This window comes from Poecilia latipinna, unplaced genomic scaffold, assembly GCF_001443285.1.
Source record: "Poecilia latipinna isolate Pla-1442-1.1 unplaced genomic scaffold, P_latipinna-1.0 Scaffold1604, whole genome shotgun sequence".
NCBI lineage: Eukaryota > Metazoa > Chordata > Actinopteri > Cyprinodontiformes > Poeciliidae > Poecilia > Poecilia latipinna.
This window is the reverse complement of record NW_015114220.1, coordinates 116,982-132,651: the sequence shown is the minus strand read 5'-3', so window position 1 is coordinate 132,651 and position 15,670 is coordinate 116,982. Positions and strand designations below refer to the sequence as shown.

Here is a 15,670-nt window from a genome sequence, read left to right as displayed (position 1 = left end):
AATAAAAAAAAACATCAGAGCGAAATGTTTAAATTTTTTTAGTTTAGTCGTTTAAAACGGGGGGGAAATACCAAGATCTCATTTATTTCAACTCAAAAAGTTTTTTGTACACTCAAAGTTTTTATAACTCACAATTCAGTGGAGTCTGGCGTCTCTTATGCTTCCTGTCTTGGTTCATTGAAGCTATGAGCACTCGCTGAAGGTGCCTCGTAACTTTTTACTTTCACTCTCTCCCGAAAAATGTTTCTCCTCTCACTGGAGTCACTGTGAGAGGAGAAACATTTCCAAGTGGGTTTTTTCTCCACCCGGCTGCAAAATCACCCGCATTATATTTGCCGTTTGCTGTCTTGTGTAAGTGGCCTAGAAAATGCAAGCAGTAGTTGGAGATGAGCAATAAATAAATAAAACTAACTGTCCACTACATTGTTTTCTAAAGCTGTTAACTCGTGTAATTTACAGGATGCTGTGCATTAACAACTCCGTAGCTAAATGAAACAATTCATTCCCCTTGAACTTTTTTGTTTTTTTACTGTAAAAACACAGAATCTCACTACATATTTTATGTCTGGTTTCTACTTCAAACATCTTTGTACGCTTTAAATAAGACAAAGCTAACTTACATGTAGCCTTTCAGCAAGATATAGGAGTTTGTTGCAAGCCAATAATTCCTTAATATTCATTTGCTGTGTCCCTTATATGGCATCCGTCTAACTGGACTTCTTGTTTCGTCACTCGTCAAGCCAGATTTGTTGAGTGCAGGACGTTGCTTGTCCCGTTGAGACCTTCTTGCACCTGACTGGTGGATTTTACAACTTTTCAGAGCAGTCATAGTGCCTCTTCCCAGTAAAAAGCATTTCAAGGTCCTGGCTTAGTCGGCCTCCAGACCTGAACCCGGTAGAAAGTCTTTACAGAGAGCTGAAACTCTGCGTTGCCTAGCAACAGCCCTAAAACTCGAGCAATCTGGAGTAGACCTGCATGGAGGAGTGGAGCCAAGATGTCTGCTGTAGTGCAAACCTGGTCAAGAACTGCAGGAGACCTCTGACCTCTGTTACTGTAAGCAAAAGTTTCTGTAAATTTATTAAACTAATTTCCCTTTTCAGGATCAATTAAACATTTTTTTTAATTGAATTGTATCAAATACGAACTTCTCATTTTCTGTTGTGTCAAAATATTTATTTTCTGCAATAAAATGCAAATGAATTACTTAAAAATCATACATGCACAGTTGAGGTGTACCCATGATGTAATTACAGAGCTCTCCGTTCTTTGCAAGTGGGGAAACTTAAAAACAATCACTGCTGTATCAAACATTTGCTTTTCCTACCTTAAGTTGTATCTAATTTTCTTACAGATGACAAAATAAAGCAGGTTGAATTAACATCGTATGCATTCAGACTTTTGCCCTGACAGAATGAGCCGGACGCTACGTGGGAAGTATAAGAATCGTCTTCTTCCTTTCTGTTCCCACATGGCCACTGAAAGATTCATGACATCAGTTTCCTAATCTGAGATGATTACGAATCAGATCTCCTAGGGTTTTAGCCCAACTCTGATTCTTCATTTTTTAATATCAAATGACCAGTGTGTGTGTGTGTGTGCGTGCATGTGTTATTTAAATCATAAATCATTCTCATGGAAATCAGAAATGACCCGGGGTCGTTGATGTGTAAATCTTGCGTTTCGACGCCTGACTTACATTTGTTGTTGTCCGTCTGAATTAAACGAGAAATGACAGCGTCTCCTGAGCTGTCATTTCTCTCAGATGCTTTTCATTCTGAATCAATCAAACTGTCATTCACAGAGGGACTAATGCACACTGCCAGCCTCCTTGGTAATTACAAAGAGCACCTAATGGCTTTGTGCCATCAGGCTCTGTTATATCATCTTAATGCTTTCCTGTTTGACGTGAACCAACACATCCGGTTAACCCCGCATCAGGCCCAATCTGTCTGCTTCTCTGCTCGTACACTAGCGAGCAGGAAAGCCCTCATCTGTCGGGGTTGTCCTGGTGCAACAGCTGTGTGTGCATGTGTAATCACTGACGGGCTGTCAGTCACCAGGTTAGTTGACGCTCCTGTTCGAGGTCGTTTTGTTTTAATTTTAAAAAGTACAGCATTCAAAATTTGTCAGACATCTTCTGGTTGTTGGTTTTTGTACAGTTTTACCTCCCAATATGGACTTAAGATCTGTAATGCTGAATGTTTTTCAGTCCGTTTGTGTGCAGGCCTGCTCACACGTCAGCCAATAATCAGTTTATTCAGCCTGCTTATTGCTCTGCTGCCTGAAGACTGCCAGTATTTTCTGATGCTGATTGGGGAAAAAAGTTCAGCGTTTAGTCTGCACCAGCAAGACACCTTGAGTCAGCTGTAGTTGTCATGCCAGGCCACTAGATAGCGCTGTGATTTTAGCATGTCATCAAACGCGCATGAGCTTTTGACACTTCGGTTCCACCTCACTGGCTTCCATCAGTAACCTGTCTCCCAAGTGCTCATATAATATAGATGTACCTTATCAGAAGTTGTGCTAAGCTAAACAGGTTAAGTAGCACAACACAGCACAAAGCTATCCGCTATTATTTCTGTTACTCCTCCCTGCAGGCGAAGCGTAAATCCTACAGTCGTGAGTTTTTTGGATTAGTACTTCTCGTCTCTTTGTGTCACAGAAAAGCTTCAGATGATGTCAGATGCTAATGTGTTAGCATTCCTAAAGTTGCCAGCATTTCTGAATCAACCATTTACAGTAACTCTTCTCTTTCTCGTTATCTTCTGTGAGTCTCACTCTTTCTCGCCATCTCGCAGCCTGAATGAACGGCAGACATGTCTCGACATTTTCCAGAGCTCCTACTGTGTCTGTGACCAAAAATATCTCACCGGCATTGAAAATGACCTTTTCTTCCTCACTTATTACCACCAAAGATTGCTGTAAGTGCGACACGGTGTCGCCTCTGGACGGCTGGTCCGGTCGGAGTCGATCGAGGCTGAAACCCGGTCACCAGCAGATGTCCAGGACTCTCTCTGGTACATGTCGTCATGTGAACTTGTGCAAAGCTTTAGCTGTCTGGACGCAATACCAACGAGAGCGGAGGATATTGTAACAGTTGCTTGGTGTTTTTATTTGCCCAGAGGCTTTCGCTGACAGGAGGGAACAGATTGTGCTCACAAAGCGACAGGTCGGTCGGTCCGGGACCGGTAGGAAAGGTAAAAGCGGTCCGTCCTCTTTCTTTTTCACCCAGATTCCTCCTGCCAAAGCTGTAGAGCAAGCTGAGCACCAAACTAACTTTGTTCATCCGTCTTTCATCACTGTACTCTGGGCTCCCTCCACTCCACTGCTCTTGAATGCAGGACAGAAGAGTGCAACAAGTGTTTAGTTCAAAGGGAGGCTCTGAAAGCGGGAGGTTTTTTTTTTTTTTTTTTTTCTCTTATTGGATAGCAGCTTTTGTTTACTGCTTGATTGCCTGCTGCGGGGAAACGACTGAAACCTGGTTTGGGAGACAAATATCTCTGCTATGCACTAAACAGCCTTTAGGTTTCACTGCTTTTTTTTTTGCCTCTTTTTGGTGTGTTTGGGTTGCTTGGTGGTGACAGCTTGAGATTCCAAATGGTTTCCAGGCCATTCTGGGTCTAATTTAACCCTCTGAATGTCGTCATTTATTTTTGATTTCTCTTTTCTCCCCCCTCTCTCCGTTTTCAGGCGGATGGATGGCCTGGTCTCTGTGGTCGGCCTGCGATGACTCCGGCTTCCAGACCAGGAGTCGGGTGTGCGGCGCTCAGGGAAGCGCCCCCTGTGTGGGGAACAGCACTCAGCGCAGGGACTGCAACGAAATACCTGGTGAGTCCGTCCACTCTCCTTCCACAATGTCACAAGGCTGGCTGTTCAAACGCAGAAGGAGTAGCGGAGGGGCTCGATTAGGATCTTCGATCGAGTTAATCGCACAGACAAAATGAGCAGCACGTGACTTCAACAACAAAGTTATTTGCTCAGCCATCAGATTGCTGTAAAGTGCTATTTGACCCATTCAGCTTCCAGTTGTTTCTGATCATTCACTGAACTTTGGAAGAAAAAAAAACTTGCATAAAAATACGGAGTGTGTGGGCGCTGAGGACGTCTACTGCTGCAAAATGTTTTGCATTCAGATGCTATTTTAGGCTTGATTAGCTTCTGTGACGACTTGCACACAGCAGTGGTGTTTTCCACCATCTCACTAGTTTGTTTTTTGAACCAAAAATTAACCCCCGATGGTCCAAGAAAGGCGAATCATCGTCCATCGCTGCTGTCAGATTTACGGGCCGTACCAGGAACACACAAATACAGCGGTTCCAGCTCTGGACTTTTGAATGTGTAACAAACAAAAACAAATCAAATTTTAACACATTAAATGATAAGATATGTAATTAATTAATCAAAATGAATGCGTTACAGTCCCAGCCTTTTTAATGGCTGTGTTTCTCAGTGTTACTAACACGTTACAGGCTCTTGTTCTCCCGTCTCTCACATTTACCTTGATGTCAAAAATTGGAAGTAATTACTTTAGATTGAGGAAAAAGTCCCAGTTAAACTCAAATACTGTAAAGACATGTCGTATTGTTTCGAACACAAAATCACAGCTTTTAATCCTTTGTGCAGGATCCCAGATGAAGTGATCTGATCATTCAGTCTCTTGATCCGATGAGTCTCCAGACATCTCTTCTGCTCTCTTCTCTTCATCCCATAGTTTATCCACAGGCTTTAGATCTTGGGTCCTGAGAGAACAGTGGAAAATGATTTTATCAGTATAACTTTATCATTTCCCCCTTAGGGAAATTTTCCTTGCAGAAAGGTGGGAAGAAAAAAAAGAAAGGTGATGGGTGATTCAGTATCACGCAGAGTTTCAACCATTTCTGTCCTGATTTCTCGATGCACTTCAACAAGGTTTCCATGGCGTTTGGGAGAGTCTGATGCTCCAATAACACAGATAATCCACCATCTTATCAGTGGGGAATGTGGTGCTTTTTGACCTCTTCACCCTTTCCTCACCTGGAGAGTTTGCTCCTCACAATATGAAGCCTTGTAGCTTCAACAGATCGAAGCACATGGTTCCTGCAGAGTCTAGCCATATTTACGTGTTTATGTTGTAACGACAGGACAGAAAACACTTGTCTCTCTTATTGCTCTCAAACAAGGTGAATCGGTGACACTTCTTAGTGTAAAAGCTCCAACGGGGAGTTTGACTACCATGTTTGTGGTTAAAAGTCAACATGGTTCCTTCTCCCGCCTGCTGAGCAAGAACAATGGGTCCCTTTAAATATATATTTAGAACCTCAGGACTAAAATGCAAGGATAATCGTTCAAAAATGTCATACCAATTCTGATTGATGTCAACAAGCTAAAGATCAGTTGCGTTTGTTTTAAAGGCTAATCATTGTGCTATTGGTAAATGAAAAAAGAAAACATCCGTATAAGCAGCTGTATTAAAACTGCATATTTTATTCCACCAGATGACGCATTAAACATGTGTGTCATCCCACAGCGTTAAAAGGAAATCCATTTATTTTAATTCTTTTAACACATTTTCACCGCTGATGTACAAAAGGCGCTTTAATTCTGTTCACCTAGAAATAAAGACTCTACGCAGTTGTGTTTTTTTTTAATTTTATTTTATTTTATTATTTTGAAGCTGAAAACCTCCTGGGTATTTCGCATTAGTCTTGAGAGGAAGCAGCAGGTCGGGTCCAACGATATTTAGATGTGGATAAGCTGTTTGGTCTAAGCAGTAGTTTGTGCTCTGGAGTTACTCAGTCATACGATTCAATGCATCCTTTTGTTACTTTCTCCTTACAAAATGCTGCAAGTAGCTTCGTTTTTTCTTTTTTTATATATGTATATAAAAGGATTCACCTTTTAGTCCCCAGGACTCGTCTTGTTGTTAAATACGAATCATCATGATTAAAATTCATCCCCACTGTCATCCTTGGTCATAAGCTTCGGTAAACACAAACATGTTTGTGTGTGTGTGTGGTTCACATCCTGGCGCTGTAAGCTGCTCTCTGTTTGTTAATTGCGCATAATTAGGTCTGCGTGAAATTCAGTAGTCAGCAGTTCGCCCGGTCGGCCCTCAGCTCACCTTGTTATGCTGATGCGGATCTCAGAAACTTTCTCCTGAAGTGATCCCTCCTGGCCCACCAACGCGGGACCCTCCAGTCTCTGAATCCCTAACGAGTCGAGATGAAGGTGATTAATATTAATGGGACGTCACAAACGGCAAATCACATTAGACTTTATTGCACATTTCTGTGAGACCGTGGAAGGATCGGCAGAGGTCTCCTGCGGAGGAGGTGGGGGGAAAATATTAGCAACGAAAATTAATCAGCAAATGTGGCTCTGCAATTAAACGCGTTGACTCCCACGGACACACACGCACGTGCTTGTTCGCTTCGGGGGGGAAAGTTTGCAGAAAGACAGGATGTGCTGGACAAATAAAGTTGTTTTCCTGGTGTAAAACCTCTCTAGCAAAGAAAGGTCCAGCTCGACTGAACGAAACTTGGGAGGGAGTCACTCAACAGTCCAATTATCTAAACGTAAAAAGTCTCAGGTTTCACCGATACATTAAATTAAAACCAATCCCTACGGACCCTTCGCACAACAACACGGTGAACTCATTTCAGTTTCTCATGTTCCTCATATCTTGTTCTCATTTCTGCATGTTTCACAGTCGGCGTTTGTGTGCTCTGAAGGTGAACACATGCATGTATGCGTGTGTGTGTGTGTGTGTGTGTGTGTGTGTTTGCATGCCTGTTTGTGTGTCTGACTTGTATTCCTCTCCTCTCCGCAGTCATTCTCCCGGCATCTGGTTTTGATAAGGACCAACAATGCGGAGGTAAGTGGATTAACGGTTCGTCCGAGCTCAGCGCATGTTCAGGTTTTTTTGCGTTGCCCCTCCGAGTCCCTTTATGTTTCCTGTCTGGAACGCCGTGTGTGTTTTCATGCATCGAATGCACATTTTCATGTTTGCTGTCTCACTCGCTGTAAAATTCGAGAATCACATTCTTACGAGTCTGGTCCATTTTTGGTTTTTGACTTGGAAAATAAAAAAAATTTAAAATAAAAAAACGGTGCATCCAAAGTTCCCAGAATAAATGTTGAAAGCAGGTTGTGAAAAGAAATAAATCATTCTCATGTTATTTACCTGACAACCCAAGCGTGGAAATTTTCAAGCAGGCATTTAGGAGCTGTTGTGTGTTATAGTGGAGCAGAGTAACGTTGGTAGCAGCAGCATAATTGAGGTGAAAACACTTGAATACATGTCAAAACAGTTTTTTTCAGCATATTGTACAATAACATGTGGGAACTTAATGGAACCAGTCGTGTAAAAAGTAGTTTCCTTATTATATCATCTTATATGCATAATGTTTTAAAAAAAATAATTTATTTTTCAAAATATTAAAGTAAATTGAACTAATTTAGACTTAGAGAGGAGCGGCGCTTGCCACCAAGTCATCCAGGACCTGTTACTGTGAAATATCGTCTCTGCTGCCCGGATATCCAGCTGTTAGCATGTCATGCTAATATTATGTAAAAAGTTAACTTAGTTTGACATTTTATAGAAGACGTTAGCACTTATCAAAGCTGTGGAAATGTGAAAATTGTACTCACCGACGTCGGCAACTCGTAAAGTAATAATTCCCTGTTAAGGAGTTTTCCTGTGAAGGTAAATCTGTGTACATCGCCTCAAAGCAAGTTCAGCTCCGGCGGGAACTGTTGTGGTTTTCTTTTTGACCTTTCCTTTTTCCAACACCTCGAGATGTTCTTTTGAAGAGACGTTGTTGTTGTTTCCTAAAGCTCCTTATCTGCAAAACGACCAATGCCCTCACACCCGGAGAGTTTGATGCACTTCATCCTCACGTAGCTTTGATCGTTCAGTAACGTGTCCAGACTTTGTGCTGCTCCATAGGGAGTGTGTGTGACAACCCCACACACTCCCAGGTTGGGAATCATTGTTAGCTACTTCCTAATTTGGTCCTCGCTTCCTCAGTCAGATCCATCCCTCTTACATCATTTATGTCTACAAAAGAAAAAATCAAATCGGACGGTGGCATTTGACATAATCTCTCTTTCAAATTTCACCCCAACCAATTATAGATGTCCGTACAGAGTTATAAATGGATAAAGTGACCGAGAGCAGCCTTGCATGTCATCTTTGAACCAATTCTAAAGTAAAATGGCTCCAGCGGGAGAAGTCCCAGCTGTAAATTGTTCTTCATAAAGAGGGAATAAAGTCGTGGAGTCGGGATGAATTATCACAGCATACCGATCCGGCTTGAAGAGCACACCAATTTTTCCCAAGCACCAACTTTTGTGAAAAGGGCTAATATGCTGACCGTTACTGCGATATTGGGCGATATGTAAATCTCCTCGCCTGGATAAAATATCCCTCAGACCTTTGCTGACGTTCCGGTGTCGTTTTCGTTTGTCAGCCTTCACCTCCATCCACCTAATCGCCACCGGTGTCTCCTGCTTCCTGGGGGCGGGGCTGTTGTCCTTCCTCGTCTACGTTTACTGCCAACGGTTCCACAAGCCCTCGCAGGAGTCCGCCGTCATTCACCCGACCACGCCCAACCACCTCAACTACAAGGGCAACACCACACCAAAGAACGAGAAGTACACACCCATGGAGTTCAAGGTAGGAGCGGATGTTTGTTCGCCTCATCTTTCCTTTCTCCAAGTGCAAACACAGCAAGAATGCTTGTGTTCATTCTGCGTCCCACATGAAGTTGATTACTTCTTTTTTGTGCTTCTTTGTTTTTTGCAAAACTTTGATGTGTGGCCCTTGCAGCTTTACCTGAACTTCTTTATTTATATGTTTGGTTAACTTTAAACAGCATTAATGTGTTTCCATTGCTTCATATCTGCTTTGAATTGCTGTCAAATTCACAGTTTGCTCATTTTATTGATTTGAAAAGGCTTCAGGTCATCCACTACTACACAGATCATCTCTGTAAGCTTTACTTTAACACTTTTAATTATGTTAAGCTCACGACTTGTGTGGGTGAGTTCTCGTATCAGTCATAGCAACATCTGTTCTCTGATCGTGACCTTAGGGTCTGAGTTCAGAGAAAGTGAATTTAAAAAGATGATAAAATGTCAGAAAAGTGTTTTCAATCTGGAACATGTGGATTATAGATTGACACGTCGCTCCAAGTCCACATTCTGTCATTAATAATTCAACTTTTTAAAAATGTCATTTTCCCACTGTTTCAAATGTAGGCGGATTTCATTAGTGGCTTCATCAATATGAACCATCTGGCTCCTGTAGGTCAGCTGATCAGAGGTTTTTAGGCATTTCAAGGACTCAATAAAAACCCGAGTGCAGAGGTGGCTGAAGGTAACTGAGAACTTTAAAACCTATAAACTCTGAGGGAGGAGAGGAAATAAGGTGGCAGGGGATAAAACTGCCAGACTGCAGGAAAGGTGAATGTTAAGCACTAAGTTAGTGAACTAAGACAAAAAAAATAAATAAATAAAATCAGGGAGAAAATAACACTGACCTAAGAAAACAAACTGTGAATACGCAAAGTACAGAACATAAGAATAAACAAAGAGACACAGAGAAACAAAATGTGGAAAAACCACAAATGAAACCCTAAACCCAATGATTGGGACACTTTTATTCCCTGACATTCAACCCAGAGTGAGACTTTGACTGTGCTCACATAGCAGGTCTTGATGCTCGATTCCAAATTAGAGCTGGAACCTGTTTTTCTTTTTGTTGGACATTCACACTAATGAATGATGTGACACAAGATCATAAAGAGATGAAGGGAAGTACAACTAGTAGCTACAGCCTCTTCTGGAGCATCGACTGCAGCTTCAGTGCAGAAGCCAGTTTGGATGTGAACCAGGATAAGTATCCAACTAAGTACCAGATATGAAAGAGGCACAAATCTGATTTTATATTTATTTATTTTTGGAGTGAGGGGTGAAAAAAATCTAAACTAGGTCATTCAGTTTCCATGTGAAAGTTGGATGTGGGTCGCATAGGAGGGGGAAAAAAAATTGGATTTGTGGCCTGCGACTGATTTTGTTTTATTTATTGGATTACTTTATTATTCTTATCAGTTTTTTTATCTGGCTGTTTCCTTCCTTCTCACTGTTAGTCTATATTCCTTTAATCCTGCTTTGTGTTGTTCTGTACAGCACCTTGGTGGTGTTGTTTGTAAAGCGTCTCATGAATAAAATGGTTCACTGTGGTATTTTGTTCAGTGCAATACAATAACGAATAACATAATTTCAAATCAAACTGTTTGACGAAAAGCAGACAAATACACACTGCGGAGCTCAGGTCCGTCTCAGACCGAATCCTGATTCAACTTGTGTTTTTGCCCGACATCTAAAACGTTTCACTAAAAAGGCTTTTTCCTGATTCCCGGCTCTCTGTGCCACGACGGCCGCAGCCTCCTGAGTCCTCATGGTTACCGTTGTGGTTGGTTGCACACGGCGCCGAAAACCACTGTGTTGTTAAAGGCTGAACTCATTAGCTTTTAACGACCGCAGGAGGGGGGGGGGAGGCCAGACGCCGCCGGATGCGCAGACGGTGTCCGCGTACCGCAACGCCACTTTTGTGCGGCGGGTTCCCTCGGCTCCAGGCCAATTTATGTTAGCTCCCCGATCGTGTGCTTCACCAACTCTAACCTGATTATCTGCCTGCTTCGGCCTCCAGAGCTGTTCAGATGGAATCACATCAGTTAAAGCTTCCCCTGGAAAACGTTCGGCTTTTACTCACGAGTTGGCAGTGGCGTTAAAATAAAACGTTCGGCTTTGGACTCGTTTTTATTCTTGATTGCTCCACTAGATACTTGTCAGCCTACGTATTAGAGCACTGAGTGCGATTGACGAGATTCAAATTAGATTTGTTACCTTGATTTTGTTTGCTTGTAAACACACACATATACTCAAGCAATAACATCAAGACATTCTTTTATCAATACCGAGCTACAGCGATGGATGGTTGCAGTCCGTGTTGTAACTACGTTCTTCATTATTTAAAGTTTTTTCAAATGTCTGTTTTCTATACCATAAGGAGATTACATCACTTGAGTCAAGTGAGCTTTAAAAGAGCTATATAAATGAAAACTCCCTGTGCTGTAGTTTTTTGAGTCTAGAAGCAGCAGTTTGACCGTTTCGTTTGCCAGGAAGCGGACATTAGCCAGATGGATTGAGGGCAAGGGTGTGGACGGTCTCCGCTGTTAAAGTCTGACAAGGGTGCCTTCCTGTTGACCTTGTCTTCATTTCTGGTAAATCATACACAGAGCACTTCGCCTCCAACGATGCAAATTGGAGAATAAATATGTAGAGAGGACATTTTGATTTAGGAGTCCTTCTCTGGGTGAAAGTAACAGGAAAGAGTAAGGGTACATTCACACTGGCTCCTCAAACTTTGGTCTGCCTGAAGTGAACTCTGGCCAAGTTTGAATGCATATGTCGATGCCAGATGGACCAAAGACCGTGCCAAAAGCAGGAAGCGGACTATAGAGCAAGGCATTCTGGGATTTTTTTTTAAAGATAAGAGTAATCCTACAACTGCTAAAATCTGATGCCACTCCATTTTTGTTTGAATTTTGTGAAGCTATCGTGTCTTCTTCAGAGGTTTTCATGTTGTTTCCTGCAGTGGTTCTTGGTGCAGCGCCACCACAGGCGAGGAAGTGAACAGGTTTTTCAAAGGGTTTGGTTGGTTTGACTCAGTGTGGTGGGAAAGCGAACCGTTCCAGATGAAAATGTAACAAATGTTGCTCGATTGAACCACGTCTACCGGACTGTCAGGTGTGAAAACACCCTAAAAAAAAACTCACATTCAAAGTACGAGAGAGCAAAGAATGGAGGCCAGCATCCGCCATCTTGATCATTAAGTTAAAGCTTTGTTACAAGTGGGTTTTCCTAGTGGACATAGACCATTACTATACCTCTACATTGATTTCAGATTGGCTTTGGGACAATAAAGCCATTGTTTTAGAGCAGCCATCACAAAGTTCTGAATCTTATTCCATAGAAAATTTGAAGGAAGAGTTGAACAGTTATCCTACAAGTTTGATCCTATCACACAGATACAAAGTTCTTAATTTGAAGAAAGTTGAAAACATCTCTCTAACTGTAACACATGAAACAGGAAAACAGTAAAAGTTGTATTACAGTAGAATAGTGCTGCACAAAAAACAAATATGTGCCTAAGAAAAGAGATGTTAAACTCTTCGTTCGTTCTGTTGTTTCATTCCAGACGCTGAACAAGAACAACCTGCTGCCAGACGAACGATCCAACTTCTACCCGACACCGCTCCAGCAGACCAACGTCTACACAACCACCTACTATCCCACACCGCTCGGCAAGTTTGACTACCAACCCAACTCCTCCCCCTCACCGTGCAGAACCTACAACAACAGTAACAACAGCTGAGACGCAGCCCGCCGATGACCCTCCACCACCCCCATCCCGCTCTCTCTCTCCCCCCACCCCCGAAACGGACGCCGCTACCATGGTGACATAAGTGAACCAATGTGAACTGAAATGTTATTCAGAGCTTGGCAACGTCTCTGTGCTCTACGCCGTCACCTCCCTGAACCCGTAGTCTCTTCTGCCTGGTGGCGTTTGTGTTTTCAGGGTTGGTTGTTTTTGGGACTTTCCGTCGAGAGACGTGGATTCGGACTACAAAAGCCCGGCTCCTGGTAAAGTCAAGAACTTATGCAACCGGTCTGGGGGCGCGTGTTTTTGTAAGGAATCTGTCGGGGATGTCGCTGTGTCAGCGCCAGCGCTTTATGTGGGGAACAAGCGAAAAGAAAGTCAACAAAAGGCCGAACTCTGGCTTTGAGGAGATTGTCGCTACCGCTTCGATGCAGGTGCCGGGTCGTCGACCCCCATCTGCATAGACCGATGGGAATCTGACAACAACAACAACAAAAGTAAACTTTTTTACGGGATAAGAGTTACCTTTTTTTATGTTTGGCTCTCTCTCCATTACAAACAACATTCTTGGCCTGTAATGAACTTGAGTCCCTCAACAACAAAAGCAGTTTCGGAGAACAAAGGGCACACGTGTTCCTCGTCCTCGCCGCACAGCACAGGGTGAGGCAACGACAACAAAAGAGAAAACTGAATGAAGTCGATGACAAAATAAATTACAGATCGATATCAGCGCGGTGGAGTGGGAGAGGAAATGCGTTCACTCTCTCCCTCGTCCTCCCCATTGTTGGTATTTTCACATGACGGGAAAGATAAGAAGTTTAAAGTTGATTAAGCTTTTGTGAGGCTGTTTGGGGAAACTCGCATGAAGCACCGTCACCCACAGCTGAAGAGAATTATTGTCTAAATCTGCTTTCGATCAAAGTCCCAATCCCGTTTTGGAAGACGCGGATGTGCTTGTGTGAAGGTCACAGCCGGGAATTCGGTGGGGCTGTTCGGAACGGCAAAAGCTTTGGGAATGCCGCGGGTGCCTGGGGTGATTTTATGTTCCCATTTCTGTTTTGTTTGTTTTTCTCTTTTTGTTTCATCCGAGAACAACGAGGACTCCCGAAGAAGAGGATTGATTGATTCTCCAATTAATTCTCCACTGAATGAATGCAATTCTACTGAGAGCTAAATAGTTCAGTGGTCATATCAAATATGGCCAGTGTGCTGAAGAACTGGATCGGGGTTTTTTCAGTTTTTTTTTTTTTTTTTCTATGACGGTAGAATAAGCTAGCAGACTGGCACTTGTTCTTTTCTAAATGTTTCGTTTTTACAACGGTTTTCTGTTCACAACGACCTGTAGCATAGAAGGAGAATATTTTGTTAAATAAGAATATAACTGATTAATAACTCTTGCTTCTCTAATTTCATTTTCATAACAAATGCATCGTCAACACGTGAAATGTTACAAAAATAAAACAATGAATTTTAAAGTCTCCTTTTTTTTGGGTTTCTTTTATATGAATACTAACAAAAAATCAACCCCTTTCACCCCCTACTTGAAAATAGAAAGGATAAAAAAAAAATAAAAAAAAAACTTATGCTTGCTTAGAAGAAAATGAACGCATGAATGTGTGAAAGTGGAGACTGTTTGTGTGGAAAGAGAAAAAATACAACAAAAAAGGAAAAAAATAGGGTTGCTTTGTTTTGTACCATGTAAATGCTTTCATACATATGAGGCGGTTTTTATCTGTGTGTGTGTGTTGTGTGTCTGTGTGTGTTTCCAAATTCTGTCACTCTTCAGATGTTCAGCTTGTTTTTTCTGTTTCACGTCTGAGATGTTAATCGTAAGTCAAGCGTTGCGCCACTTGGTGGAATGTACATTATTTATAGCTTGGTTTGTAAAAGGCCATTTTCACTGGAATATTTTATTGTTACTGCCTGATCAATGAATGCTAACTCGCCCAGGCTAACTCACGTTCAAGCTAATGTACACGCACGACATGAGAGCTCTATCTGTATATAGGAGCAGCAGCCTTCTGCCCATCCAATGTCCCTGAAGAGGAATGTGTAAATGACTCTGTATACTGTATAGCTAACATTTTGTTTAAAAAATAAAAAAGAGAGAGAAGCCTTATAGTTTAAAAAAAAAAAAAAAGTGCAGCAGCTAAGTACACAATAAACCCTGCGGTTTGTTTGGGGTCGGAGCTCCGTGACATGACCTGCCGCCTGTGGCTAACGCGACCTCCCCCAGCTGCCCAAACAAACGAGATCGACTGGCTGTACCGCTGACGGGAATCAAAAGCAAAATGGATCAAATAAAATAAGCTAACTGAGAACAAAAGGATCTCTTTGATCGTACTAATTTTCTATTGGCCCCGGTCTAAAAGCTCTACACGCGGTTGGTCGTTCTGAGCTCCGGCCCCCGGCGATGTGAGGCTCTGTGCCCCTTCTATGCAACTTACCAGGTGTACTGTTAGACCTGTCGTGTAGACTATAATCACTGCCTTTTAGACACTGTGAACTTTTTTGTACCCTATATTTTTGTATATTGTACATGATTAAGGACAATAAACCTTGATGCCAACACATCACTGTCATGGCTAGCTGGGTGTGTGTGCCTGATCGTTTGGATTATCCAGCGGATTAGACTGTGATCTCCGTGAATGAGAACAGGGAACATGATGCTAGGACTCTGACTGGAAGACGGGTAAGTACGAACACAGACACTCGAGGTAAAAACTCTTCACACATCAATGTTTTGTTTTAACTTAAGGGATGTGAGAGTGAATAGCAAACATTTGCCTTGGTTTAAGGCCCCACATACTTGGGCATCCTGTGCTGAGGTCCGCTAATGCTCATGGTGAACTCGAAGTGAACGTCCACCGAACAGGGCAAGGTCAGTCTTTACAACCTGCTTGGCAGGAAACAGCGCATCGTCTCATCTTGTGACAGCTCAGATTGATTTAGGGCGTTCAAATGATTGGTATATTTTTAATTCTGTCCTCCAGAAGACATAAAGGAAAGGAGCGGTTCACTTTAATTCCCAGTTTGGATGTGAAACGCCACAAAAGCTGATCCCACCGGGAATCTGGGTGAACATCTTGGACTTCCTTGTTGCACAAACTGGCAGATGTGTCGGGTGAAATACGGCAGTGGGAGTAGCAGGCCTAGCAGTGGCATCGACTGCAAAGTAGGGAATTCATTAGGGGGAATATATAATAAAGTAAAATTACATTAAGTGTGGTATCATTTAGTCCA

The 15,670-nt window shown here is 42.4% G+C and overlaps 1 protein-coding gene and 1 long non-coding RNA gene across 2 annotated transcripts in view; one reads left to right on the top strand and one right to left on the bottom strand.

The window, feature by feature from the left end:
- The window catches only part of sema5ba (sema domain, seven thrombospondin repeats (type 1 and type 1-like), transmembrane domain (TM) and short cytoplasmic domain, (semaphorin) 5Ba), a gene marked incomplete at its 5' end in the record, with an annotated part of 29,670 nt that extends 14,672 nt beyond the window's left edge, over positions 1–14,998 (top strand). The window contains 6 exons of the mRNA XM_015059145.1: positions 2,916–3,017; positions 3,123–3,197; positions 3,691–3,828; positions 6,809–6,853; positions 8,451–8,656; positions 12,245–14,998. Coding sequence (XP_014914631.1) covers positions 2,916–3,017; positions 3,123–3,197; positions 3,691–3,828; positions 6,809–6,853; positions 8,451–8,656; positions 12,245–12,421 — 743 coding nt within the window. The remainder of the gene's footprint in view (positions 1–2,915; positions 3,018–3,122; positions 3,198–3,690; positions 3,829–6,808; positions 6,854–8,450; positions 8,657–12,244) is intronic.
- LOC106963954 (uncharacterized) lies at positions 4,414–6,731 on the bottom strand. The gene is made up of 2 exons (XR_001428295.1): positions 6,101–6,731; positions 4,414–4,739 (listed from the first exon to the last, which is right to left on the bottom strand). It is a non-coding gene; the product is annotated as an uncharacterized LOC106963954 (long non-coding RNA).
- Positions 14,999–15,670: the final 672 nt, after the last annotated feature.